At 41.0% G+C, this 27967-nt stretch overlaps 1 protein-coding gene across 1 annotated transcript; it reads left to right on the top strand.

Annotated features, from left to right (window-relative positions):
* Positions 1 to 11011: 11011 nt before the first annotated feature.
* Positions 11012 to 27087, top strand: plekhm1 (pleckstrin homology domain containing, family M (with RUN domain) member 1). Its single transcript, XM_066698742.1, has 12 exons — positions 11012 to 11350; positions 14036 to 14123; positions 15444 to 15688; positions 16275 to 16904; positions 17240 to 17663; positions 18210 to 18390; positions 19056 to 19970; positions 20425 to 20570; positions 20729 to 20922; positions 21122 to 21185; positions 21295 to 21452; positions 23134 to 27087. The coding sequence occupies exons 2-12, from the start codon at positions 14070 to 14072 to the stop codon at positions 23240 to 23242; spliced, it is 3120 nt and encodes a 1039-aa protein (XP_066554839.1). The 5' UTR covers positions 11012 to 11350; positions 14036 to 14069; the 3' UTR covers positions 23243 to 27087.
* Positions 27088 to 27967: the final 880 nt, after the last annotated feature.

The raw sequence follows: 27967 nt of genomic DNA on the forward strand, positions 1-27967 counted from the left end.
ATTATAGTGCACTAAAGTGTAGTGTACCATGGTACAAGTCTGGTAATATGTAGTGTGATGTTGGATGGTAGAAACAGGGTAGCATGTTGAATGGTGTACAATGGTAAAAATGTAAAGTATACACTATGTGTTAAATGTACCACATTTTTTTAAGGACAACACAACTGTGTTAAAATTTACCAACGCACAACACGATAATGTGTTTTTTTAACACAAGTCTGTGTGCGTGTCGGTGGGGGTATAAAATGGGGGGGGGGCTATGAAAACCAAATTCTTCACATCAGAGAATGCTTCACATCGTTAGAAAGCTGAGCGTCAGCTTTCATGGCATACCATACACTTGACAGACATCACAACAGTGCGGAGTACACATGGGATTTATTAGAAGCACACTGATTTGGTACCAGAGGGGTTTGTCAGCTTAAGGGGTTACAATTTGTTATACAAAACGATTCCATGTTTTCTTTTCTGACTTCTCAGACACTTTTGTGACTTACTGTTTCACTTGCTTTATGACAGCAACATTAGATTTTGTGATTAAATACATTAGATTAAATACACAGATTTTGTGTCGTCTGTCGTGAGTACTGTTCTCTTGACATATTTTGTAGCATATTATACTTTTTGGATGTGTATGACACTTCTTAGTCCTGTATGGCTTTGTTTGTTCTTATATGACACGTTCTTTGTGTATGGTATATCGGCGTAAATAAGGTACATCAGACCCGTATTGCTGGTACGCAAAGCACTTTACAGACATTTTAAACAGTAATAGTAAAAAGAGTAAAACAAGAAAAGAGCCAAAGAAAACACTGAAAAGTGTAACTTGTAATAAAATAATGTACTGAGAGCAAGTGTGAACTTGTGCCATGTAAAGGAGTTCGATGTTAGGTTTTTATTTATTTTTTATTTTTTATCGTTTGTATATAGGCCTGGATAAAACGATGCTCATTGTGTACATGTGATGTAACGGTGACATAACTGCTCTGTGTAAACAGAGTCTAAACTTCCCGCATCAGAGATCTGGTCTTTTGCTGTAGTGGTTTTATGATATACAGAAAATACTGCTATACCTATACTTACTTTCTATACTATCTACTATCTATCACTGGTTCTTAACCTGCATACTATCATGCATAATAATACATGTTAAGTAATAATGTATGCAGAAGTGCTACCAATTTAGATAAATTGTCTTCTGATACTTTAAATTCTAGTTATCGTCTTCTTCATCTTCTTCTTCCATAACATAAAATTGGAATCGATCCCTGTGGTGGAGATGTTTCTCCAAGACTATACAGTCGATTCCAAAATGTGAAAAAACAGATTCATTAATCCTTAGCAACCCACTCCACGGTCCCCGATACGCTAAATGCAAATGAGTTGAACTTGTATCGTGATTACTGACACTCACACACACACACACTAGAAACCGAGCAGCCACACATTTACATCGACAACTTGTGATATTTAAGTTAACAAATAGTTGTATTTATTAAAAAAACACACCAATTAATAAATTAATACAAATTTTAAATAAATAAATAAATACATAAATACATCAATTACAGGACGTATATGACCAAAGGGAGTCTATATATACATCGTGTTTAGTTGTTCATGTTGGTAACCTACAGTTCTATAGCATAACAGTTGTAGTTCAGCATAAGGTACAAATAGAGCTTATAGTGCTATGTGTAATATATATTTGCAGCTTGGCTCTGAAGTATCCAGGGTACAGTTTGTATTCATGGTCTTCAGTTTCGCCTTGTGGTTACCCGCAGTCGAAGAAGCCGCAGGAGAATCGTCCGCATCTCACTTCTCAGCAGCTCCCACGCACACGTGTTGTTCTGCGAGCAGCGAGGGCAGCAGAGTTAGGCAACGCGCTCGATTTTCACAGTCATTTTAGAGCAGTGTGGACACAAACAAATACAACTCAAGCCTCTATATATAGAGTTATGAAACATCCCCCAAAAAAATCAAGTTTCGATGGATTTTTTCTTCTTGTTCAATTGCCTTTCCAAAAATCCCCCCGTGTTTGCCGTGTATTTTATTAGCCACAAGTTAATGGTTAATAATATTAATAAGACATAACATGAATCTGATAGTTGAAACAGAAAAAGAGATAATGAAATAAAGAAAAACGAACGAAAGAGCATCTCCTACCTGACTTCTAAGGTAGCTTTTCATATTTTCAAAGTTAGTCTTCATCGTTTTCATGGTTTTCTTAAGACCGGGGGAGCTGACTTCGGCGTGCTACAATTCAGAGGACAAAACGTTAATTTATTAATTTATTTATAAGCATTGGTGTTGGTTTTGGTTACTTTCTTTTACAATAGCCCACTGTAAATATGTTGCAGTTCAACCAAAGCAGAACTTCAACCAAAACTTCATAATCATTTAGTATCGAGCGCTTTTTGATCCCCCCGGGGATTTGGTTTTCAAAACTCCCTTTGAGCCCTTATGTGCCGGAAAATATGATAACCTTATATATATATATATATTCATAGCAATTCATTACCTGTGATTTTAGACACCTATATGACTCATTCAGGCGTGCGAGAAGGTGACGGAAATCGTTCAGGTCACTCTTGTCCCAGGACACAGAGCTCAGATCTTCTAGGTACAGCAAGGTGGAGAGCCTCAGCACTCTGTGTATAATCCGCATGGTGTCTGCATTCTGCGAGAAATCACGATTCACAATCACATGCGCATTCTCAAAATTGTGTCGCCTATAATCTTAAATTAGACAAATAACTGAAACCAAAGAAGACAAAACAGTGATATGCCTTAATAATAATCACTGTATTATACTACTACTACTACTACTACTACTAATAATAATAATAATAATAATAATAATAATAATAATAATAATAATATATTGCAGTTATCCTTTCTAAATTTTGACATTGTTGTTTGTGAAAATAAGCAATGTTCTCACTAATTACACAGGAGTCGTTAGTAACTGCTTATTTACCTTCCGAGTTATTGGTATCAGATCACTGAAATTCAGCCGGATCTCTGCTGCTTCTGCTTCGCATTGGTCAGGAAGGTCGCCCCCCTAAACAATCAATGTGAGTAAAGCATTATTAATACGTATATATTGGCTACAGGCCTATATACAACTGCAATACTATAATTTTACACCTGTTTTATTCACTTGAAATTACATTTTATTTTTTACACACGCACATATAGATAGATAGATAGTAAAGTTTTAAAACGGCTTACCATCTTGTCCACAAGTTCGACGCTCTTTTTCAAGTAGAAAGTCAGATTTCTCTGGGTCATACATCCCGACAGCGCTGCAGTGCAAACGACGATGAAAATTAAGCATCTCAGCACATTCTTGGAAATCATGGTGGGTCCGCTGCTCCTGACCCGTGTTGTGCGATACAGTCCTTCTGGTATAATAACAGTGCGCTCCATGGCCAGGTGTTTTTTATTGAGCTGATATGGAAAGCTGGTGTATGGAAAGTGAAAGAGCGAGGAAAAAATCCCGCAAACTTTTAAGTCCGTGTTTCATAACTGCGCTGTGAGTTTTCCAAAACTGAAGCAGATGAGAAAATGTAAAATATATGTAAATCGTCTGTTGAGTTGAAGATATATTGAATCTCGGTTATGTCAACACAATAATAGTTCATTCGTAAGTATAATAATAGCCGAAAGGGAAGAGGAAGGAAAATAACACGAAACATATTAACATAAAACATAAACAAAGTGGCCTACGAAGACTATTTTGTATTATTAATATGATTATGATTATGATGATGCTTATTATTATTGTTATTAATATTATGTCATAATAAAAGAGCAACCTGATGTCCTTGACCATTTAAATTATTTTATGTGTATGGGATTTCCAATTCAGATTACATACAATGAAATCATATTGTTTTGGGGGTACGTAACAAGTAAGACAATTGTGGGCTGTTTGCTTTTCATTGTTATTCCTTTGGAAACCTGGACGTTTGCGGTTGATCAGAGATTCCCCCAACAGTCGTTTTACATGGAACTATAGGTAGTAAAAGGATGAGCAATTTTCGCTTTTAAGGTAAAACATGTCTTTGTTTGTTTAAAATGTGAATACTTTGGAAGAAGGATTTGTCTATACATTCCTAAGCGTATTTGATCGTGATCACTGTGCATGAGCTGTTCGGCAGGGGCGTCGCTAGATCCCCCGGTTTTACCCGGGGCTGACAGTGATCTCTGCGGTAAAACCGGGGGGGCTGACGGTGTTTTCGTATTATGTTTTCGCACGTCAGTATAATATAATCGCGCAGAAACTACGTTATTAGAAATAATCAGAATTTGATCAAAAGACCCGGGGCTATTACTAAGAGACCCGGGTCTAACGACCCCGATGCTGTTAGGTATAAAGAGTGATTTATTGATGTCACAATATTAACAATCAATGGATTGCCAAACACTGCATACTTTAATCCCTTCCACGATTTCGGCACAAAATGTTTTGACCAGTAGTTTATTTAGGCTATCCCCATGCCTCATGAAGGAGGTGGGTGAATGAAAAGGTATTCGGCGATCTATGCATTGGCCGTTAATTTACGTCTGGGAGCCGCACGGATCTTTCTGCAATGTAAAGTTGGACACACAACAAAACGCACACAAATTTCTTCCGGGATTTCCACTGATTGTTGTTGTGCTTGAGTCAGGTTTCTTTTTGATGACGTGATCAGGGAAGTTGTGCTGCAGAAAGCCGTCTTGAGCCGAAGCGCTTGTTCTGATTGGGCGCAGCAGGCAAACACGTACTTGTGATTAAGAAGCTACACTCTTAGAAAGAATGTGTTAAATTTAAATTTGGGTTATGTTGTAACAGTAAGAGGGACAACGCAAAAATCGAGACCACACCATACAGTGTGTGTGTGTGTGTGTGTGTGTGTGTGTGTGTGTGTGTGTGTGTGTGTGTGTTTGGGTAGGTTTTTAACATATTTTAACGTTTAGTGAATGTGGATTCATATATTGGGTAAAGTCTTAAACATAAATGTCATAATGCAACTGACTTTACAACATACAGCATGCATTAGAAGAACTTTCTTGAAAGAACAGTGGCATTGTGTGTGTGTGTTTGTTTCTGTGTGTTTATGTTTGTCCTTGACTATGATGTGTGCTGTTCCATCAATTCAATTGGAGTCACAGTGGTGACCGGTGAATGTCGGTGTACCAGGGTGCAGGCTTGGTTGCCCCAGAACTTGCAAGACACACAACTGACACACACCTCTTTAGGTCTTGCATTTCAAAGGCTTCAATGCACACAATGCAAAAATCTTCATCTTCTGAAGTTTCTGAATCCTCAGCCTTATTTATATTAGACTTTTTCTTGTCTGGCTTTCTCTCTGTATTGTTTTGCTTGCCTTGCCTCTTTCCGAAGATTTTCTTTTTCACATTTTTGGCAGCATTTCTCTTCTTTTCTTCTTCTTCTTCTAAGACTTGCTAAACAGGTGTATCTGTAAGAATTTCCGACTGTCTCTTCATCCTTGTCCTAGCAGAAGTCTTCATTGGTCCTGCTTTTGGAAATGGTCATACAGCAGAAGGATTGAACACTTGAGGTGAGGGCTCATTTATTTGGGCCTGGTGGAACAGCAGACCTGAAGGGGAGGGAACAGTGTCTAGCTGAGCAGGGTCTTTGATGTTATACCCCACTGCCAGCTGATATGCCAACTTTCTGACCTAAAAGAAAGTCAAATATGAAACCAGAATACACACACACACAAAAAAAAAAGATACATACACTATCCAATTTATACTTTGGTCTAACTGGCTAACCTGTACCTGCCATATGCTTTACTCACATGGAGTCAGTCCATAATATAGGTCTGTTGCCTGAGTCAAGTAGCCATTCAAGACTTCCTCTTGTTCCTCACTGAAGACCTTCTGACTGCTATGATAGCCTACAGGGGGGCAGCTCCCTTGAGCCTTTCTCTCTGAGCTTCAGTAACGCTTTACAGTATCTGCTCAAAGTGACATGGCAGATAGAATGAGCCTTGGCGACAGAGCTGACTGAGGTCCCCTGTCTGACCTCATCGGCAGGCTTTTTTCTGTCTGTCTTTCTTTTCCACTGTCTAGGCATGGTGAAAAATTAATCAAATAGAGAACACGTTCTTAGCTGTAATTAAGTGGTTTGTTGTAACACTTTTTTTAAACTGGCTCCAGAATATGTCATAATTTGTGGGTATAAAAAACTATTTTTTCACATCAGAGAATGCTTCACATGTCAGTGTCAGCCTTCATGGGATACCAAACACTGAGCAAACAACACAACGGTGAAGAGCACAGACGGATTTGGTGTCAGTTTAAGGGGTTACATTTTGTTAAACAAAACGATTCCATGATTTCATTTTGATCTCCAATTGTATTTGTTCTATGCTTTAATTTCAGAGTACATTGAGACATTAAACTCAATACATTTCAATACAAACTGGAAAAAATTAGGTGTTCTAAAGCTTTTTACCGGTAGTTATACACAGACCAGTATTGATTTAGGATAGTTTGGACCAAATTAAAGTCCATCCGTTCTCAAATTATAAACACCACATATGATGGTGAGTGTACAGAATGTGTCAATCTTTTTGACAAACCAAAGCCTATACTCTCGTGTGTTGGAATAGTCATTGATAAATAAATATATACATACATCCATAAATATAGAATATATAAATATACAGCTCTAAGAGACTGTCAATGTCAGCACGATTAAAATCTTAAAAAATGTAATGTAAGCTATAGTGAAAGTATAACGTAAATATGAATGAACTAAAAACAAACAGTAATCCCCAGCCATGTATTGAAGCCGACTCCTATATGTAATATATAAAAGAGATGAGTTAACATAGCCACCAAACGAGCATGAGGGATCGAATAGCCTCCTCCAGATTATAATTTTATGTCTAAAACTGTCATCTTTAGTGTTTAGGAGACATGCATTTTATATTCCCTTTAAAAAATCCGCGTTCGTTTTTCATTTGCTTTCCTTAAACACACGGCGTGACGTAAGACACTTGTTCCAGCATTGATTGCGTTAGGCTTCAGGAGTCAGACTAGCAGCATGCCTTCCCTTTCATAATCGTTACGCACACAGAGAAACGCTTTCACTTTATAGTGAATGAATCTCTGTTCTCGCATAAAGAATATTGTGGAATATTAGCATAAAACTTTACTATATATCTGTATATAGGTATTTCTGTAAAAATGGTTTGATTGTCTTTATTAACAACTAAATATTGACTTTATATAATCCATGTAATGCTGTTTGTATGAGGGTTTGGTGTTGTAATTTCGTGCGAAAAGGTGTGGTATTGATGGCATGTAACGTCATTTGGTTTGTATTCTTAAATTATTTACATAAAGTTCGTTTAAAAATCGAAACAATCTATGTATGTATTTTTCATTCCTTGCTTGGGAAGATTTTGAAATGTTTCATTGCTAGCATCTCAAGAGAGAGTGAACGTAAAAAGTATGGTAAAATATATATGGTTTGGTGTATAAGTTTGTAATGGCTTACTTGTTATTTGGATCTGTTAAATCAAGTTTATTTTAAAAGTAACCATAGCTTGTCTGTCGAAACAATTTTCGGTCACACTTTAAAATAAGGTGGTGTTATTCCTCATGAATTCATATATGAATGCCACAGATAAACTCGTGAATATGCCTTCTGAATTGTAATGTTAATCACATGTATAACAGGGTCAGGGTTAGGTTTTAGGGATAAGATTAGGGTTCATGTGCTCAACATCTGTACTCATGAGTAATCGCACCACCTTATTAAAGTGTTTTCTATTTCCTTTGAATTTGTCCCAGTCTATGCTAATATGGAATATCCGCTTATTATTTCGATTTCGTATTGTTTCCTATATATACAGTGGTGATTTCTGCAACAGATTCATACATTGCCATCGCCTGAAATTTTGAACTATTAAACTATTTATCTTTCTTGATAACTGAACTTCAGCCATGCTGCACAAATATTTAGTTCTAGCTGCATCGCTTTGCTTCGTCTTCCAGGTGCGATGTGACTGTAGCTGGACAATCTTGAAAAACAAACACCAAGAGGTATTTAACCTGCTAACTGCAATGGTAAGTTATTTTATTTTTTTAATTGATTGAACCCCCGAACCTTTTTTCTCTCATTGCTACAATGCTCTACATGTATTCCTATAAACGTCCAATGTATTGTTTGTAGCTATCATATATCCTCAGGACAGAGTGAAAATAAAAAGTATGTCATTTATATTTCAGCGATTGCCCAGGGGGGGTGATTGTTCAATCTTCAAGGATAGCACTTTACAGATGGGGTTTAAACTAAACAAGGACGTTTTTGGACAGATGGAGGTGAGTGTAACATGCATGTTGGTTGTATGATAAAAACTGAAAATGTACTCTTTCTTAATAAACATATCAAGTTCTTATGCTTTAGATTTAAAACATGGTATGAGCTTAGAAATGTGTTGTATAATATTTTAACTTAGCTGTTACAAGTTGGCCGCACCGAAGTCTTTGGAGCAAGGCAACCACAGCACTACTGCTAAAATAGGCGAACCTCCGATTGCATAGAGCCTGCATTGGCAAGATAACAGGAGTCTAATGGTTTTTGGTTGTTTTCTCTGCTTTCTTCGCCGTGTTGTTTTGTTCAGAAGGGGGATGCCATGAAAACAGTGTACGAGACATTTCATCAGATGCAAATCATCTTCAATAAGGGTGATCATCTGCCCTGGGCAAAGAATCATATACAACCCCTGCGTATCGCGCTGTCCATTCTGGAAGACCATCTGGGCATGTGTGTAAGTGGCTTGACATTAATATAACACTGAACTAACTGGCTGTTTTATACATTATGCCAAATTGTTATTCGTTGTTAATCTTGATGTGTTTTCCGTCTCTGTCTTCTCATCAGGCACAACCCTGGGTAAAGAACGATGATCTGAATAACAACAAGAAGGTTCAAGAGTACTTCAGGAAGCTGGAACAGTATTTGCAGAAGCAGGTACGGCACTTTCCATTCTCACAAGCTGATCTAAAAGAGAAGATACTGTTTGGAGATGACGTAGCATTAACTCGTTGCTGATGTGTGTGTGTATACTTTATTTTCAGAGATACAGTCGCTGCGCCTGGGAGATGGTCAGAGGCGAAATACGGATAATTCACGTTCAATTTCAATCACTCATGGGAAAGCTGTAAAATGTGCAGCATCACACCTGCATACAGAGTATTTCATGTTCACCGGGAAATAGACTGTATATTTCATTCTTGCACATTGGTACCGCAGGGAAAAAAATGTATTTCTTGTTACAGTATTGTTTCATTTCACAAATCATGTACATTTCAGTATTATATTTTAGACATGCTAACGCTATGTTTATTTATTTATTTATTTATTCATTCATTATGTTTTTGCAAGATTTTAACGATTGTAATTACTTTGTGGATCAAGTGCAAATAAATAATATACTTTTATAAGTACTTGGCTTGTATTCTTGCTTTTTCTATATATATTAATATTTATTATTCATTTATTTTCCTGGTTGCTTACTGCTATTTCAAATATGAAAGCTTTTATGTGTCTTTTAATATGTCTACTCGTTTTGTTATACACATATTTTAGTTTGTTGAAGTAAAATATCTGTAGGCCTATTTAAGTGCTGTTGCCCCTTGGTGTCCTTTGGATGGCACTGCACTATAAAGAGAGGAAAAAAAAAACGTGTTGTATTTAAAGAGACCTGGGATTTGGGAGAATATTCATCATCCAGCAAGAAAATGGTCCCAAACATACAGCCAAAGCCACACTGGAGTGGATTAAAAACAAAATGGTCAATGTACTGGAGTGGCCCAGTCAAAGCCCAGACCTCAATCCAATTGAGAATATGTGGAAAGTGTTGAAAATTGCTGTTCACCAAAGATCCCCATCCAAGTTGAGCAATATTGCAATATTGCAAAGAAGAATGGCAGAAATTGTAGTGTCCAGATGTGCAAAGCTGGTAGAGTAGACTCATGGCTACAATTGCCGCCAAAGGTGGATCTACTAAATATTGACTGAAGGGGTATTACTTTGTGTTTTTAATTTGTAATTAATTTCGAACAATTTGCAGATTATAATTTGCACTTTGACATTATGGATATTTTCTGTGTTGATCAGTGGCAAAACTCCTAATTAAATCCATCTTGAGTTCATTTAGTAACGTAATGAAAAGTGGAAAAGTCCAAGGGGGGTGAATACTGTTGAGAGCCACTGCATGTAAGTAAAGCCATTTGTTATCCTTCACTTCGTTAGGTTGCAGTTAAATGTCAATGAAACTTCTGGTTTCAATGAAAACTTAAGCAGAGGTAAAGAATGTGAAGTACACCACAGCACACTTTACTGTGGTTTTACCACAATGCACCTGTCTACGTTTTACTGTGTTTTTACCACGGTACACCACACTGTACTTTTCCATGCTTTTTGGTCTGTGCGTAGGCCTACGTGATTCCGTTTGTTAATCGATATTATATTTGGACATTTTAATCCGTTACAAATCAATACATTTGGCATGAACTGACATGAATTACAAACATCTTCCCAGCAGCACCCCTTTATTATCTTGTGTTTTCTGAGCGGTAATGTTGCAAGGTTCCACCACAGTGTAACCACAGTAAGCTAGGTGCTTTTATGGCTTTTACATAAAATAATAAGGACGTGTTCACAATCTAATGAGTGTTGTGTTAGTGAAGCATTGAGCACTGGCTTATGATTTACAAATGGATTCCACCCGCTAGGTGGCTCGCACTGCTCCGGCGCAATGCTACATTTTGCAGGAGTCCAAAACAACACGATAAGGGAAAAGCCAAAACAAGTATTGTAAAATATGTATCTTCTTAACTCCACTGCATAACGCCGGAAACACTAGATGTCGTGTGAAACCAGACAACTTCTGCAGAGAACATGAGCATGCAGACAGCTGATCTCGGTCTTGTAGCCAGTTAGACACAAGCCTCCTCCCAGTCCGCCAGCGTCCCGTGATGCATCGCTTTAAGACTCTCGAATACTTTTTTCAGCAGAACTCAGACGGAAACCGTTTCTGTGAGAAAATGAGAGACTGACAGCGCTTGTGAAACAATAATCATTTGTTTCTTCAGGCTGCCGATCTACGGTTCTCGGTATCCTGGGGCGGCTGCCATTTGCCAGGTAGTTCCTGTCAGGTTTGCTGGCTCGCCTGCTGCTCGTCGGCGGGAGAGACCGCAGCCCCTGGCCGCTCGCTCAGAGCTCATTGCCCGCTTGCGGCTCTGAGAGACACCGGTGACACGGGTCCGGCCTGCGTGTCTGGCCGATGAACCCGAGCGTGAACGGGGGTCCCAAACGGTAAGAAAGTGGTTATATGATTTATATTATCTGTGATCTAAACTCAGGCAGTGTAATGTGTAATCGTGGTGTTGGTCAACCAGGACAGGACTGTCCTCCTCACTGCCCGGATTCAAGCGCAGTGTTTCTCCGGTCTTGTCATTTTATTTACAGCAACAAGAGGAAGCGATTACACAGCCTAACTGAAAGTCTCTGGCCATGTTTGCCAATATAAGCAGCTTTGGGTCAGCAGTTATTTCTCGTAGCTATACTAACAACGTGACACCTGTTATATCGATAAGATCCTCGATTGGCTGAAGTACAATATTCGTATATAATGTCCCCTGTTATGTACTGTCTCATGCATTTGTGTATGTTTATAGTTGCCTAGTTGAGAGCAAATGCCACAACAGTTTTTTAATGTGTAGTTATCTACCTGTAGTATGTAATGGATCATAATAGGTCGTTGCTTTCTGTGACATTGTATGTCGAGTCCGCACTGATTCTAGTCTTATTTATAATGTTGCCGATGACTTACTGGGGAGTTAGCGAAAGAAACTAAAACTGCTCGATGGCACCAGTTCAGCTGTTGAGAGATGCAGTTGATATGATCGATAATAAAGTGATCTGTGTCTAAATGGCACCAGGCACCTGTTTGAGAAGCAACCGGAGTCCGATTCTGTTAGCCCCCCTCCCCTCAGCTCCTTGTGCAAAGGGTGCCTACTGTTTTTATTCCTAAATGTAACAGACTGGTTTGACGTAACAGTGCATGCAACTTGCAGTTTAAAACTGAAATAATGAATAAAATGAATGCAGCGTGCTGTGTGATGTACTGATGCAGGCGCAGTTGCGATATTCAGACGACCACTTCTTTACATCTGACTTGCTCAGTTTTTCCGCTAACGTGCAACAGTGTGTTAAGTGTCTCCTCTCTTGCAGGAGTTTCAAAAGTCCCATATATTCATAATCTTTCTGTTTCATATACAGGGCTTAGCGCAGTTGCAGGGCTTCTGTAACTTCAGGAAGCCTGGATTTGCTAATCAGATTATGTGCAAACTGACTTGCTTATGAGAATAACAAGCAGACCGATAAAGAGTAGTCACTTTAATTTTGTTATATTTTGTGGCAGGCGTAACAAGTGTAAAGATAACGAGCAGACACTTCTGTGTCCTAGGTGCCAATCATACAAGGCAAGTTCTGTTTTAAGAGTAAACTTAATAAAAACAAGTAGTTAAATAACTTAATCCTTTTGAAGTTCAGATCTATTGTCAGATCTTAATCAGTTAGCTGCTCTGCAAAGATAATGTGAATGCATGTAATTGAATGTATGCATTTAGGCCTATACTTAGTTTTTAACGTGACAAAACTAGTTTTAATAATAAGTAAATAAATTAAACTATACATTGCTCAGTACATTTCTCTGTTCTTGTGATTTCAGGTCAATATGTATATTAGATGAGACAAAATAAGCTTCCTTAACTGAAGGAGACTTAACTATGACTCAGATAAAACATGTGATCTATATTGAGATGAAAGAGGATTTTGCAAAAACATTGTGTGTATCTGATCCCCTTTTTCTGTGAAAGCTTGACTAAGCCTCAGTTGGTTGCTGTGGAGTGTGGGGGGTTGTTGATTTGTCCGCAAAAGGAAGGAATATGTAAATACAACCAGGTGACATTTGAGTCATGAAATGGAAATCCCAGTTTTTTCTGTAAGTATAAAAAATTAAAGGGAAAAAGAACAAACCACAGTCTTTGTTTTGCTTTCATCATACATAGCAAATGTTTCTTGTTTTTTAATTATTAAATGTGGATTTAACTTTTTTGCTCTTGTTGCTGTTGTCTTTTTTTTTCTTTTTTTTTTCTTTTTAACACGTTTGGAGGGCAGGCTTCCAGTCTGACTGCTTGTGTATTCTTCACGTAATATGTACTCTAATTTCTCGGAAATCGTGGCTGCAATCTCTACATATAGGAGCACTCAGTGGGTAACCAAACGCACTCGCCTACTTTTGGCTTGCATTGCCAAGATGTTGAAAGTTTTCTGTGGTCTTTGTCAATTTTCTCGCTTTTGATTGCTGAGGTGAGATATGTCCACATGCACACAGTAAAGCGGACCTGTTGATAATAACTCAGTAAAGAAACCCAGAAGAGGAAACGCGAGCTACCAGATCTGCAGGTTTCCAAGGGCATGAGCTGACACAGCTTTTGCAAATTACAGTTTTGAGCTTGTGGTGGACAATAATTGTGTGTGTGGGATTGGAGGAGGTGATAATTGCAGAGACCATAATGAAATAAGCATCAGCAAAAGACAGTACCTCAATGGGGTCACGTTGCACAATCTTGTGGTTTGGATCAAACCGCTGTGTAGAGCTGTGTGCTTTTGCGAAGGATGTGCTGATTACCCCAGTTCTACTGTCAGTGCAGTTGGATTTGGAAACGAGCCTTTATTAGTGGAGTCTGGCTCTGGTTTCAGCTCCAAGCTGACGGTCACATTCCTTGGTCCAGAACACTGCCACACGTACCGCAAGTTATCCAATTGATTTTACAGATTGCTTATCGAACTTTACAGAGATTGGGGTTTATGGTCTGGAGGGACTTGAGTCTTGTAGTCTTTCTAGGGAGACTGCAGGGGAGAAACTGAACTATAGAATAGATAGAAAGCCTAGCAGTGAGTAACATTAAGGAGGGCTTGTTGTTTGTGTTGCAGGGTGTCATGTGAGTGAGAAGTCGGGGAAGGTGCAATGCTTTCAACACAAATGCCTGAAAATGGTCCGGAGCCTAAAGAAGTCAAACAGGTAACCTGAGGCACCTGCAGCCTTGTTACTGAGCTCAAATTAAAAACGAAATCCATAGGACAGAGTGAGTTGGGCTCAAGAGGAACAGGCCTGCTGTTACTATATTTAGTGCATCTGTATACTACCCTTTTTTGTTTTGTAAAAATAATGCATAAGTGAGACAGTATTATAGACGGAGTATATCCTGGACAGGATTTTACTGGTGTTAAATAAGAAAAATGAAAACGTTTCGTGCTGCACTTTAAACCATTTAAAATCTGTTAAGGACTCCACATGCCTTCAAGATTATTGTAAGATTGTTATTTCCTTCATAATCAAAGTCTGGTATAAAGTACATTGTTAGGACACCTAAATAAAGCCAATAGAAGTACTGTGAACTAAAACCCGCCAAGATTACGAACCGTACTTAAAGACAGACCACACTGAGTATATCTTGAGCATCTTAAGAACTGCAGAGACCCATACAAGCAGGGCCTGTTTACCGACAGTCTTCTAGCAGAGATTTGAACTTGATCATTTTACATTTATCACTGAGAGCAGAGCCCATTGTGATTGAGCTAAGCCTCTTTGTATCTTCAAGAAGATGTGTTGTGCATGACATTTCGGAAGCATCTCCATGAATGTACATCTTGAGGTAATGAATTGGGGAACTAAATCCCTGCTTACCACGAGCTGCTGGAGAGTTTCCAAGACTGAGTATGTAACTCATAAGACAAAACCATGTGAAAGGCTACAGATGTCTTCAAGTTGGCTTTCATTAATCTCTGAACTTTAGCGTTCATATGCCACCTCTTTACTCGGCGCAGTTTGTGCCGGCCAAAAGTGTGCAAGAAAGCACTTCTTATACCATAAGAGATGCTCTTCACACAACCTATTCACATATAGTATAACATCAAAAGAATGGAAATGATGAGGGCCATGAAAGGGGAAGCATATTACAGTTCCTTCCTATGTTACTGTGTGTTTTAACAAGAGTTTGTAAGCATCACAGGGTTGCTGCTTGCATAAGGGCTGTGCCTGTGAAGTGCGAAGTGCAGTGTTTGGTCCTGTACCCTGCATCTGCCAAACATACCTTACCTTGAAGGTGATGGGAGTTACAGCTAATTTGTGATTGTCATGATTGTCTTGGCATACACCAAGAACTCTACAGGTTTCATCGATGTCTTTTAATAATATATACAATGCATGCACTCTAACAGACCTTTTGTCCATGTTATTAAGCCACCAGTCACGTCAGATCCACAGATAGTAGTCCTCTCCGCCTCAGTGGAGCCCTGACGCTCGCTGTTCACTTGGTTTCTCCTCTCCTCCCTGCTGTAGTGGCTCAAGACCAGGCTGGCCCTGTCTCTCAAGGCCTTGCAGAAGCGCTACGTGACCTCTGACACCGCCGTCACCAGCGACGATGGCGATGCCAACGCCCTGTGCTGCGCTCTGGAGGCCGTGTTCATCCATGGCATCAAGAACAAGCACGTTAGGACGGAGGCCATGGCCAGGGGGAAGAAGGGCCTCCGGGGCCCCCTGCCTCAGCCGGTGTTCTGGGCCCTGCTGAAGACTGTCACTCACCGGTACGCCACTGCGCCTGCGCTGCTCCTCACCAGCGCCCTTCTATTGGAGATGCATGGGCATGACCTGATTTAATGTCCTTTTGGGTTTCCTTTCTAAGAGAGAGGGAAATTAGTCTGTGGATCAGACTCCTGCAGGAAGTTGCCTGTTAAATTAGCACTACCCTGGTGTGGTCAAAGTATAGCAACTAGATTTTGTATACGTTGACTACTAGGCTGGATTGAAAGTCAGGTGTCTTTGCTGTGTTCTCTGCAAATCCATCCACCTTGGCCATCTGTGCAGCAAAGTTTAGAAAGCAGCAGAAATGATCAGTAAATTCCAAGAATGAAGTATTGCTCATATTTCTCCTTACCCATTAGACTTGTTTGATTTCAGAAATTAAATAAAAACATTTATTGGACTACTGTGAAATGACACAAGTAATTGCAGCTCAAAGCAGACTGGAATTTAATACTTTTCCATTGGGGAAAAATGACCTGTTATCCATCACAATGCAGTGTTTAATTTCCAGCGTGGTAGTGATTCATGAGTATTTCCTTGTCAAAAAGGTCTGATTTTGTTTTGTTTTTCATCATCTGTGTTGCTCAGAGATGTGATCACCGAGCTGGAGCATCTGAGCTTCATCAGCACAGACGTGGGCCGCTGCCGGGCTTGGGTTCGACTGGCTCTCAACGATGGACTGATGGAGTGCTACCTGATGTCCCTGCTGCGCGAGAGCTCACAACTCTCCGAGTATTACCAGTCCACAGCCCTCTTATTTGACTCAGAAGATCGTGAGGTGCTGCTTAGCTACCTCCAGGGCCTGACCTCCCTGTCCTTCGAGCTGTCCTACAAGTCTGCGGTGCTCAACGAATGGACTGTCACTCCGCTGATGTTGGCGGGCCTTGTGCCCAGCTCCGACTCCCTGGAGCTCCCAGCCCCGATAAATCCCGTCGCTAAGCGCAAACAGTCCTGGGATTCCACATCCCAGTCTTCCGGTTCCGACATCATCGAAGTGCAGCACAACTCTGGGCCGGCCGCTCACCAGGCCAGGAACGTGGGCTCCACCAAACTCAATGCCTCCAGTCTCAGCCTGGACACCACTGGCTCTTCCCAGCTCTCCTCCAGCCTCAGCTCAGATAGCCTTCTGCAGGTCAATGGCCAGAAGAGTCCAGACAAGTCCTCCGAGGAGCACTGGCCCAGCGACCTGGATGTACTCCCCACCGAGTCTTCACCAGAGTGAGTAATGATGAATGAGCTAGACAGCACAGGGATCTAATGTCATGCAGTAGAAGGATGAAGTCAAAGGTGCAGTTAGGTATAGAGGTGAAGGTAGGAGAGGCGGTCGTTATGTGTAGAATGATCTTTTGACTTGATTTAGAACAATTCAAATTTAGGGATGAAATTTGTGGTCTACTAGTTACTTTGTGGTCTGGGCTGGGGTTGAGGTTAGTGCTACAATTGAAACAGAGTTCAGCTGATGATTTCCTTCCATTTTAAATTTTCACAAGGAGTGACTTCCTCGTCACCTAGTTTCTAAGTGCTATTATTTATAGATTTTTCTTTTCCTTAAGGTTAATGACGGACTTCAGTGAAAATGCCCATTCTAGTGACGACTCCGGTCTATCCAGCCAGGCTCCGCTCCCGCTGTCAGAGAGCACGGAATCCAGCGGCTCTGATGGCGAGACACACCACCCAGCGACTCCTCTGGCAGACCCTCCTACCACCGGCCCCTCGGCCCCTGTGCTGCCCCTGACCAGCACAGACATTCCCGGGGAGCAGAGCAAGCCAAGGCAGAAGCCGGTCCCTGATCCACACTCTCCTGCAGCTGAGCCGACTGTTTTGAAGGTCTTCATCCCACAGACGTCTCTCCCCGAACCTGCCTCGTGCCCCTCTGTAGAGGAGCAGCCGCAGGGCGATGCACCAAAGCGCACAGACAGCTGCTTGAGCAGCTGTCTCTCTGTAGATTCCTTACATTCCCCAACAACTGGGCTTCCCGTAAGTACTCTTTATTCACCTTTCTCTTCCCTGAAGTGCGACAATGTTTTAAATTTGTTTTGGAACAGAGATGTGTGGGTTTAACTTCTCTTCAAAAGTTTGGTGTGCAGAATCAGATGGGCTGTATCAATCTATCTTCTCAGCTCACATTTGTGTGATTTTTATTGAAGGTTTTAGTTTGTATACCCTTAGATCCAGTTGTTGGTTCAATCCTGCTCCCCCCAAGACACATACTTTAGGTAAATGTGTATTTGAAGAGTCTAGTGTATATTGAGGTGTTTTCTTCTGCTGTTCATTCTACCATAAGTTGCAGGACCACATGGGACTGAAAGGTCATGTGTTATGATACCTACATAATATGTACATTCCTGTTTCCCACAGAATGTCCACCTTTAGGTGTTACCTTCCTGTTCACTAATACTTTTAGTTTTCTTACATCTGTTTAATCTTAATATAAATTGTTAAATATACAGCCATGTTTACCAAACTTCAGAAAGTATTGCATTGTCAATGCTATTATTAATTACTTAATCCCCTCCATTTCAGAAAAACAGGAGCTGGATATCAGAGGATGACTTTTATAAGCCATGCCAAGAGGAAACCTCCAGACCAGAGGAGGCAGTGTGCTGTGGTGCTGCCCTCGTTAATGGAGATGTCCCGGCTGTGCCTGTACCTGAGCCTGAGCCTGAGCAGCCCCCACCCAGTGTGGTCCATCGTAGACAGACGGGTAAGCTGCAAACACAGCCACACAAATACAACCAAGGTTTTTATGACCATCGCTTGGCACAAACTAACTGGACAGAACCTCCTTTGCACAGCTGTGGATTGTAATGGAGGTCAGGTGCCGAGTGCAACTTGGGGTTTTGCAGTGCAGAATCGATACACTGTTATATTTAGCAATTTTTTGCCTGAAATCCTTCACTAATTTGTGTGTGCTGGCTTTTTGACTGTTCATTTATATGGGGGAGGGGTTGGCAGGGGGAGCAAAAATGTACAAATCCTTATGAACCCTTAGGTATAATGCGCACGTACGATCTTCATGGCTTTTCTTGTGCTTTGTTTTTTACGTCACTGAAAATCAGACTTCCCTATTGTCAGTTATCAGTTCTGTTTTCTGTGTGACGCCTTCCTTAGCCAGTTAGTGAGTTGTCTGTGAAATGTATGGCCCTCTGTAACAATCCCTTAACACAAGTGATTCAGTGCCTTCTGACGGTGTTCCCAGGGGTGCAATTTAGTCAGTTTTCATGTATTTAATTCAGTGCAGTTTTCAGGTCCCTTGGAAACACAGTACACTTCCCCAAGCTCTGTTTGACTTGTGAAGGTGGTGACGGGATCGTGGGTGTGCTCGGGTCCCATGTGATTTCCTGATTTCAATTCCCTTTTGTCATCCAGGCCTAGTGAACCCATTCCGTGGGCTTCTGAAGCTCGGCAACCTGGAGAGGCGGGGGCCGGTGGGGATCTGGAAGGAGTACTACTGTGAGCTGTCCCCCTACGAATTCCGTCTCTACCTGAACGACGAGGAGCGCACCTGCTGCGAGAACTGCTCCCTGCGGCGCTGTGAGTCTGTGCGCAGCCCCAACAGTGACGGCCGCTTCGAGCTGCACTTCACCGGGAAGAAGCTGTTCCTGCGAGCCCCCTCCCAGGACGAGGCCGAGGACTGGGTGGACCGGCTCTGGGAGGCCATCACTAAGTTACGCCCGGCCCCTCTGGATGAACAGTGGGAGATACTGCAGGCCTCTGACCGGGGCGGACCGGAGAAGCCCACGCCTGCTTCTTCACCCGCCTCCAAGCAGCCCAGCCTAGAGGAGAGCCAGCCGCCCGTGTTGTGCTGGATCCGGGACACCGACCCCGAGCAGGACGCCATCAAAGAGACAGTGCTGTACCACTCCACTGACGGCAGGAGCTGGACGCCCTATGTTTTCTCGCTCTCCCTCGAGGCCCTCAAGGTCTTCCGGGTCCAGCACGGGCAGAAGCTCCCGCACTGCACGCATAGCATTGAGTCCATCAGGGACGTGGTGCCGGACACCTCCCAGGGAAGCCCGGCCTTCTTCAAGGTCCTGACATCCAAGTGCACCCTCCTGCTGCAGGCCGAGTGCGAGAGAGAGGCGCACTCATGGCGAAGGCTGATCCGTGGGGCGCTCAACTCCTACCTGGAGACCACGGAGGATGAGGCCTCGGGAACTGGGGATAGCAGCAACCTCCACCGGCTCATCCAGCACAGCCTCCGGGCCGGCACCACGCTCCTGCCCTACCTCTGCACTGTCCCAATAGAGAGAGGAATGGATGTGCAGAAGTTTAAATGTGCAGGTGATGCAAACAATCCCAGAGTGGCTTTACTTCATGATGCAGTGGGGGTGGTGGGGTCGGGGATAAACCAGCAGTTTAGCTGCTCTCTGCTTGAGGTTTTGCTGCCCAGAGATGTTACTGATCAGCTCTTTCTATATTTATTCTGTGAAGTTAAGGAGCCCAGATGTCCACTTATGCATTCATTTTCATGCTTTAAATTTCATGACACTATATTTTGAAACTGTTTGGTTTGTGGCTCCATCTGCTGGGGACAGCCATAAATGACTTTTTTGAAGTAACCGAAGTGGCAAGACACAATGTCAACTGAGAGCTGATATTTATTTGGCAAAATGCTCAGGTAGTATTTTTCTTGTTTAGACTTGCAGGCCATTGTCATGCATTTACTCTTCCACTCTAAAATGATGATTCATGTAAAAAAAAAAAAAAACTGACTCCATGCCTCCTGCTTCTATAGGCTGCCGCATACAGATTGGCTTCTCCTTCGGGAAACCCAAGCTGTGTGAATATTCCAGGCAGTATTACTGCGATGGCTGCCACCAGGGAGAGGTTTCTGTTATTCCATCCCTGATCATTCATAACTGGGACCTTGCCGCCAGAGAGGTGAGTGATTTTTTTTCTCCTGTTGTTTAGTTCCTCCGTGTTCGTTCCCATCCTCCCTCTTTTCCTCCGACTCATGGAATGCTGACTCAGCTTTCCTTCTCCACGCAGATGGTCTCATCTCTGTGCAATTTTTTTTTTTAACTCTTCTGCTATGATAGGTTTCCCGACCGGCTATGAAGTTTCTCGCTCAGATTGCCCACGAGCCCCTGATCAACATGGAGCGCCTGAATCCTGGTCTCTACAGCCATGTGGATCAGATGATGCAGATCTACAACAGCCGGCAGAAGCTCAGGCTGCTGGGGGATTATCTGAAAACCTGTCGGAGTGGCGCTATAAAAAACATGCAGGCCAAGTAAGTGAGTTTTTTTTTTTCTCCTTGCTTTCGTTATCTGTTACCTTCTCTTTTTCTTTTTTAAGTTAAACATTTAAATCACAGCTGAAAGTAAAGATCCTGATGGATATTTACCTATCAGGATCTTTACTTTCAGCTGTGATTTAAATATACATATATTAATTGTAAATTGGAACTGTCTCTTCCTTAATCCTGTCAGACTCCAACACAGACATTATCTCCTGGAATCGGCACACAAGTACAGTGTGGCGGATCTTCGGCAGGTAAAGTGGATTTCTCATTATATGGTTTTTAATCTGACTTGCCAAGTCAGTCATCAGAAATGCATTTGTCATGTGTGTTCATTGGCGTGTCTCTCCTGCCCATGTGTAGATCGCAGAGGGGCAGTATGAGGCCTTTCTGCAGACGATTATCCAGTTTGGTTCCATCCATGTCTACAACTGTGTCCTTTGCACCCAAAGAGGCTTCATCTGCCAGATTTGCAACCACGATGACATAATTTTCCCTTTTGAGTTCAGTACAACGACCAGGTATTGTACACTGCTTACTGGTATTTATGTCTGTTTTATATGAACATACATGTTGATATATATTTGTGAAAATATTTTGAAACTTGCCCTCAAAAAAGAAAATCTTTATGATATTCTATTTGTTGAACCAATTTAATTAGTAAATATAAAATGACTATTTGTTTTATTCACCCGGCTATCAGGGTTAAAACTATTTTATCCCCAATTGCCAAATCTTCTATTGCAAAATCTTCAAAATCATTTTTTTTACCTTTAAATTTGCAGCTTGTGTTTCAGGGCTTGGCTTCACAATGCATTGCACCAAATGGAACTAGCTAGTTGTTTCCACTGGGGGCAATGCATTGTGAAGTCACGCTAAAGGAAACCATGCACAGACAATACACTACTGCCACCAAATGTACTCTTTTGATCTCCAATTGATTAAGCACATTTTTAAAACGTGTACAGTAGAGCTGGGTATTGGTATTGATCTCCCGATTCGATTAAATTTCGATTCACAAGGTCCTGATTCGAACTGATTTCGATTCCATTTCGATTTAATTTGGGATTAGTGGTGATCACAATACCAGCATTGCTTATGAGAGCGTTTTCTCTGAGAATGAATGCTAAGAACTGCACAGGGAACCCTCTAACTTATGGTAGATTTCTAAAGATTAATGTTAAACATTGACAACCAGGCCCAAAACATTACATTTGGATTGCTTTTTATTTCATGAATATAAATATCCAAAGCTTTGTTTTTTACAAAAAATTATCTAAATAAAAAAAGTACATCATTTATAAACTACCATGAAATAATGGCAAATTAACCAAGGCTCTGAGATGTCTTTCACCAAAGTGCACAATAAAGTCACCACATGTATTAACTACACACATACACCTTAAATTTAGCTGCCTGGTGTATAATCACTCAAAACCTACTATTTTCTATTTCACTATAGTCTGAATAATAACGCTTGAGTAAGCATACCTCAACTTTCAAAATAGTGTAAGTCTAAGTTTATTGTGTGTGTCCGTGAAGCTTTAAAGTCTTTTTTTGTTTTCACACGTTTGGCACCGTTTGTTCATTCACTGAGAAAATGCATAGATTTAAAAGACCGATCTGAGGATTTTAAGAATCTAGATCAGATCGTCCCTAATAGCATCCCAATTAATCGGAAAAACGTTATTATTACCCAGCCCTAGTGTACAGTACAGTTATGACTAAAATGTGACTAAAACACATATGGTCGTTTCCGTCGACTAAAATTAGATTTGTCATTTTTATTTTGACTAAAATGAATGCAGACAGTATGACTATAATGTGACTAAATAGTATATGTATTTTAGTCTAAAGACTAAGACTAAATCAGAACCATGTGGCAAAAACACCTCTGGCTGCAGTTAAACCTGTCTAATCGTCGACGCACAACTTAGGACAGCAGGTTGAACGTCTGGTCATGGTCTATAGATAAGGCTGTTGACCGTCTTTCCTTCTAGGAAATGCACCGCATCGGCAAGGCAATTTGCGGTATTGGGTGGTGATTAAATCCTTCCTAAGTCCTGACTTATCTGTATTAGTAATAATAGTACATAAACAATAGTCTCATTTAACGTTTCTCCCCAAGTCAGCCCTGACTGAGCTACAGGGTGGGAGACATGGACTGCGGTGCTGAGCGATTGTCCCCCTCTCTCCCTGCAGGTGTCAGGAGTGCAAGACTGTGTTTCACTCCTCTTGCAAGGCGCAGTCTGCTGCCTGCCCTCGCTGCCTGCGGCTGCAGAAGTACCTGGAGAGGGAGCTGCAGGACTAGTGGCAGCCAGGCCTCGGCACCCGGAGTGGCTCTTCTTCAAGCAGCTACCTTGAGAGACCAATGCCAATGAAAGCCTCCAGCAATGCCCCTGGAGATTACACAAGTTATTGTTCCCCCTCCGATTATCTCACCGTGTTACAGCTGTGAACAGTCTCTATAAGGGCCATGCTTGCACAGTGGCTCTGCACGAAACTGTCGGCGGTGGTGGAGCTTTACAGAGCCAGCGTGCTCTGCTGAGGGACCCTGTGGGGGCTTTTGAAATCTGTGTGGCCACAGTGTGTCCTGTCGGGTGAATGAAGTGGGAGGAACATGGGTGAGGAAGAGCTCACCTTTACAACACTACGATTGTTTTTTTATATATAAATGTCCACTTCCACTTTTTGAAACTTAAATACACTTGTGTGTGGCCAAGCCCCCGGGAAACAACGCTGTAGGAAGAAGCAATTTCGTTTTTGGTTTTTGGTTACTAACACAAGCCCAGCCAGGAGTTCTCCACCTGTTTTGATGAAGACATTGGGTTCTTAGTTTTTTATTTTAAATGAGAATAGACACTTGTGGTGATGTTTTGGGGTTCTCAGATTCAACGTTGGTATCTGGTCAGTTTGCTCTTCCTTGCTCTCGAGCTGTGAGCAGCGGGGATCAGCCCGTCTCTCTTCATCGCCTCGGCAGGCTGTGTCGGTCCACCTGGTGTGCGCAGCCCATGCCAAGCCGCAGGGCAACATCGTGCCATCCCATCGCAACTCCTCCAAACATCACTCAGGGTATGAAGGTCGCCTCCCCTTTGATGGATTTAAAGGCCAGTTTTATTTGACCTTCTTCGGTGTGCTGCTTTTAACCTCTTTTGCTTTTATTTATTCTTATTTCCTTTTCATTAAATGTGCAGGGAGGGTCCCCCCTTTCTCAGAAGCACATATTTCCTCTCTTTCAGACAGTCGGCACATGTCCTTTTTTTTTTCAGGAATGTTTTTTTCTTGTTCTTGCACTGCTGGAATTTATTTTTGATTACCTAATCTTTGCAGACCAGGGAAAAAGTTGTTGTTGGGGGTTGGGGTGGAATATTTACAAAGAAATGAAAGTGTAATTGTATAGCAAATTATATTTAAGAGGAACGATTAGGGATATGTAGTTTATGTGTATAAGTAAGTATCTTTTTTTTTCATATAAAACATTTCTCCTTTAATTAATTTCCAGCTCTCATTCTGGGCTATTTTCTCTAATGTTAACACTGCAAGCACTCATTTGTGAACTTTGTACAGAAGTAAGTTTTATTTTTCTTCCTGTTTTTTAAAAATATGGCTTACTATATGAGGATAAACATTTAGTTTATGGAAATCAATAGTATCTAATGAATAGTAGGAAAATGAAGTGGGAAGTATATATTAAGAGATACATTTGTATTGCATTTTGTTGTCCACTTACTAATTTTATATGAAGGATTAGGAGAGATTATTTAAAAATATACACAACCAAAACATGGAGTAAAAGTGTGTGCGTAACCAAATTTTTAGATTATTTATTTTTATTGAGATTTTTTTTTAAATTTGCTCGTGAATAAGAATGCACTATTATCATAATGATAGATGACTTAAATGAATATCATTATTCTAAATTGGTGCTACAATTACAGCGGTGCCAGATAGTATACATACGTAGACTTATATTTGCACCGTGCAATTATCTTGGAAATTGAGCTGAATCCTTTAAGTCCTGGTTTCACAGGCCCATATTGGCACTAGTCCTGGTCTACTACTAAAATCTTAATTTAGGTGAGTAGAGCTAATCAAGCTCTGTGAAACCAGCTATATGAACCATATTCTTGACCATCTGAGTGGGAAAAAATACTCCCGTTCCACTGCAGTATTCCTGAAATGTAATCTTAAGACTGAAACTAGAAACTCCAAGCTCCCTCTGTGTCTGGGGGTGTTATTTCTGAACATTTGATGCTATAGGATCTGTATTAATTAATATAGGGGTTATAAGACGGGCGTTTGCTTTGATGGCAATATAAAATGATCATCCAAACCCTTGAAGAAGAGCACTTAAACTCTTGGGTTGTTCACTTTACTATAAATAACTTTTTTTCTTTCCATAAATTGTGCCTTCATTTGACTGTTTTGTTTAGTGTGGCACATTTTATTTATTAAATATGGCACATTTTTATAATATATATGCATACACACACATTGTATATTGATTGTATGGATGTTCTGTTGTTCAGCATGTAATGTAGTTGAAATTTCCACTGTCCATTGTGCCAAAAAGAAAAGGAAGCATATTGCAATCATGTTTCTGTAATTTTAAGTCACCTACAGTTGTTTATGCACATACATTGTGAATGTATGTGGTGGTAAATGTTAAAAAATAATTTAGGGGTGACACAGTGTGTACTGCATGTGATTTGTCTTGCCTGTAAATCACTTTAATTGAAAGATCAATTCACTGAAGGTGAAAGCCACTTCGCTCGATGCCAGTAAACGCCTGCAGCTGTTCCCACCTGCGTTAGTCATCCTTGTCTAGCACACTCAACACCGAGTATTACTGGGTCTTGGCAAAATAAAATAAGATGTTCTGATACATCGACAGTATGGCACATCCTAATATTTAGACCACTTTCATCCCTGAACTAAAATTGGAGTCTGTAGAATATACAAAAAAAAAAAAAAATGTAAATAATAAATACAGCTACTGGACTCAAACCAATCCATGCTGGTCAGTCTCAATGCGATGCAGACCTGGGCCTGCAGTACATCAGTCTTGAACCCACCAATCCCAATAAACGTATCGTTGGCTTCACATTCTGGAGGCTTTTGTGCCCACAAAGTAGTGTATCACCATGCTTCCTCCCAAGTTCTCCTTTTTCCTACCGCACCGTCTACACCAAAGCATTACCCAGTTCATAGTGTGCAATTGTATGATTATCAAAAAATGAAGAAAAATCACAAGCAATCTTTTTTTATTTTTCCTTGTTACTATCTGAATCGCATCATTACCACATTTTCAGATGGTACGGTGCACTTTTTTCATGGGCTGAATTTAAGATTTTAATTTATTTTTTATTCTGATTTTTTGGCTGTATTCTTGATGCTTTTATTATAGCCACAAAACTTTGAAGATGTCTATATTCAGTTTGGGCCTCTCTGAACGTCTCCCTTGATTGTATCAGGTGTAGGGGAGGGGGGTGCCTTTTTATTGCTCTTATTAACCTAGTTTGTACCAGATAATCACTTTAATAATGTAAGACTAGTTTTCTTACTTTTAATACAGGGTTATTTCCAGACTCAAGCCACAGCTGTTGTGTAATCTAAATCCTGTTTCCTGAGAGTGTGCACTTTGTCAGTTCCTGTTTGAATACAGTAGGGGGTAGCATTCCATTGTGTCTGTGTAGCAAGAAGGAACATGTCTTCAATCTATGCACAAAATCCAGGGCTGGGTCTCCGATCTTCCCCTCTCCCCTTCCCTTAGCACTCCACTCGGGCACTGGCATCCCAATCCTTATGGACCAAAAGGAGGCAATCCTCTTTCTCCTGTATGTCCTTTCTAGACATACTGTGGGATTCATGAGCTAGCCACATGCTTTCCATTGGAGTTGAAGGTTGTTGTTGTCCTCCTCCCCCCCCTATCACTGCCTGCATAGTAGGGCAACATTGATAAATTATACCCTGTGGTGTTAAGAGGAGTGGGATAGAGGGATGTGTTTGAGATCCAGCTCGTAGTGAGCTGCACAGCACTGTTACAAGAATGTCATTTGCCTTTTAAGGTTAAAAAAAAAAAAAATCCATCATGTCTTTTTTTTTTTTTTTTTTTAAATAAGTTTTATATAATTCAAATAAACTTTGAAATGTTGATCTGAAACTGCAAGTCTCCTTAATTCCAGTTTTTATTCACCTCCAAACCCCCGACCCACTGCAATCACTGGCTTTAGTGAGGGGGGTCCAATGTAACTTTCCTCGAATGGAGGTCTAGTTTGAAAGGGCAAAATGTTGCCCAGTTGCCCAGAAACCTGTCCTTACCATTAGTAAATATTACAGCTAAACAAAATAGATCCCTGTAATTACCCAGCAGCCCTGGTTTCTTGATCCAAACTAGTTGTCCTAATCAAACTTTGACCTTAGCACCGACTCTAATGCGACAGTTAGTCACAAATCATAGGGCCCAGAACAGCTCCTTACGTTAAATGCTCATTCTGACAGAGGTGCCACACAAAGGCCAGTCCAAATTAACTGCATCTCTTTCCATTTGTTCTACTTTTAACACTGCATTACTGCTGACATGAGCCCCAGCCCTTAATTTGACACAATTTACACGGGCTTGACATTTAACTAGCCACATTACAATACATTTTTCCCGGGGGCAACAAATACAAATAAATGTTACAAATATGATTTATCATGCATCCGCTGGTTTCTGTTTTGTGGTCAGTTCCCTTTCCACTTCTCAGTGTGTATTTTAGTTCAGTTCGGTTTCTGTGCTGAATGTGGACAAATCTGAAAGTCCTGCTTGTTTGAAACGCTTGTATTGCGTTGTTCCCCCCACGGGAAGTGTAATCGTCACAGTACTTTCTTTCTAAAGATTGTGTTCCTCCTGCTGTGGGAGCTGACTCTCCATGAAATGAGAGTTCTCTGCGGGCATGTTGGGTTTCCCTTGGTTTCCAACTGACATTCAGAGTGGTGTCATTCTGTCTAGAAACAGGTTGCATTTTATAGAATAGAAACCTATTGAAAATGG

Source organism: Amia ocellicauda, chromosome 3 (genome assembly GCF_036373705.1).
Source record: "Amia ocellicauda isolate fAmiCal2 chromosome 3, fAmiCal2.hap1, whole genome shotgun sequence".
In the NCBI taxonomy this organism is placed as follows: domain Eukaryota; kingdom Metazoa; phylum Chordata; class Actinopteri; order Amiiformes; family Amiidae; genus Amia; species Amia ocellicauda.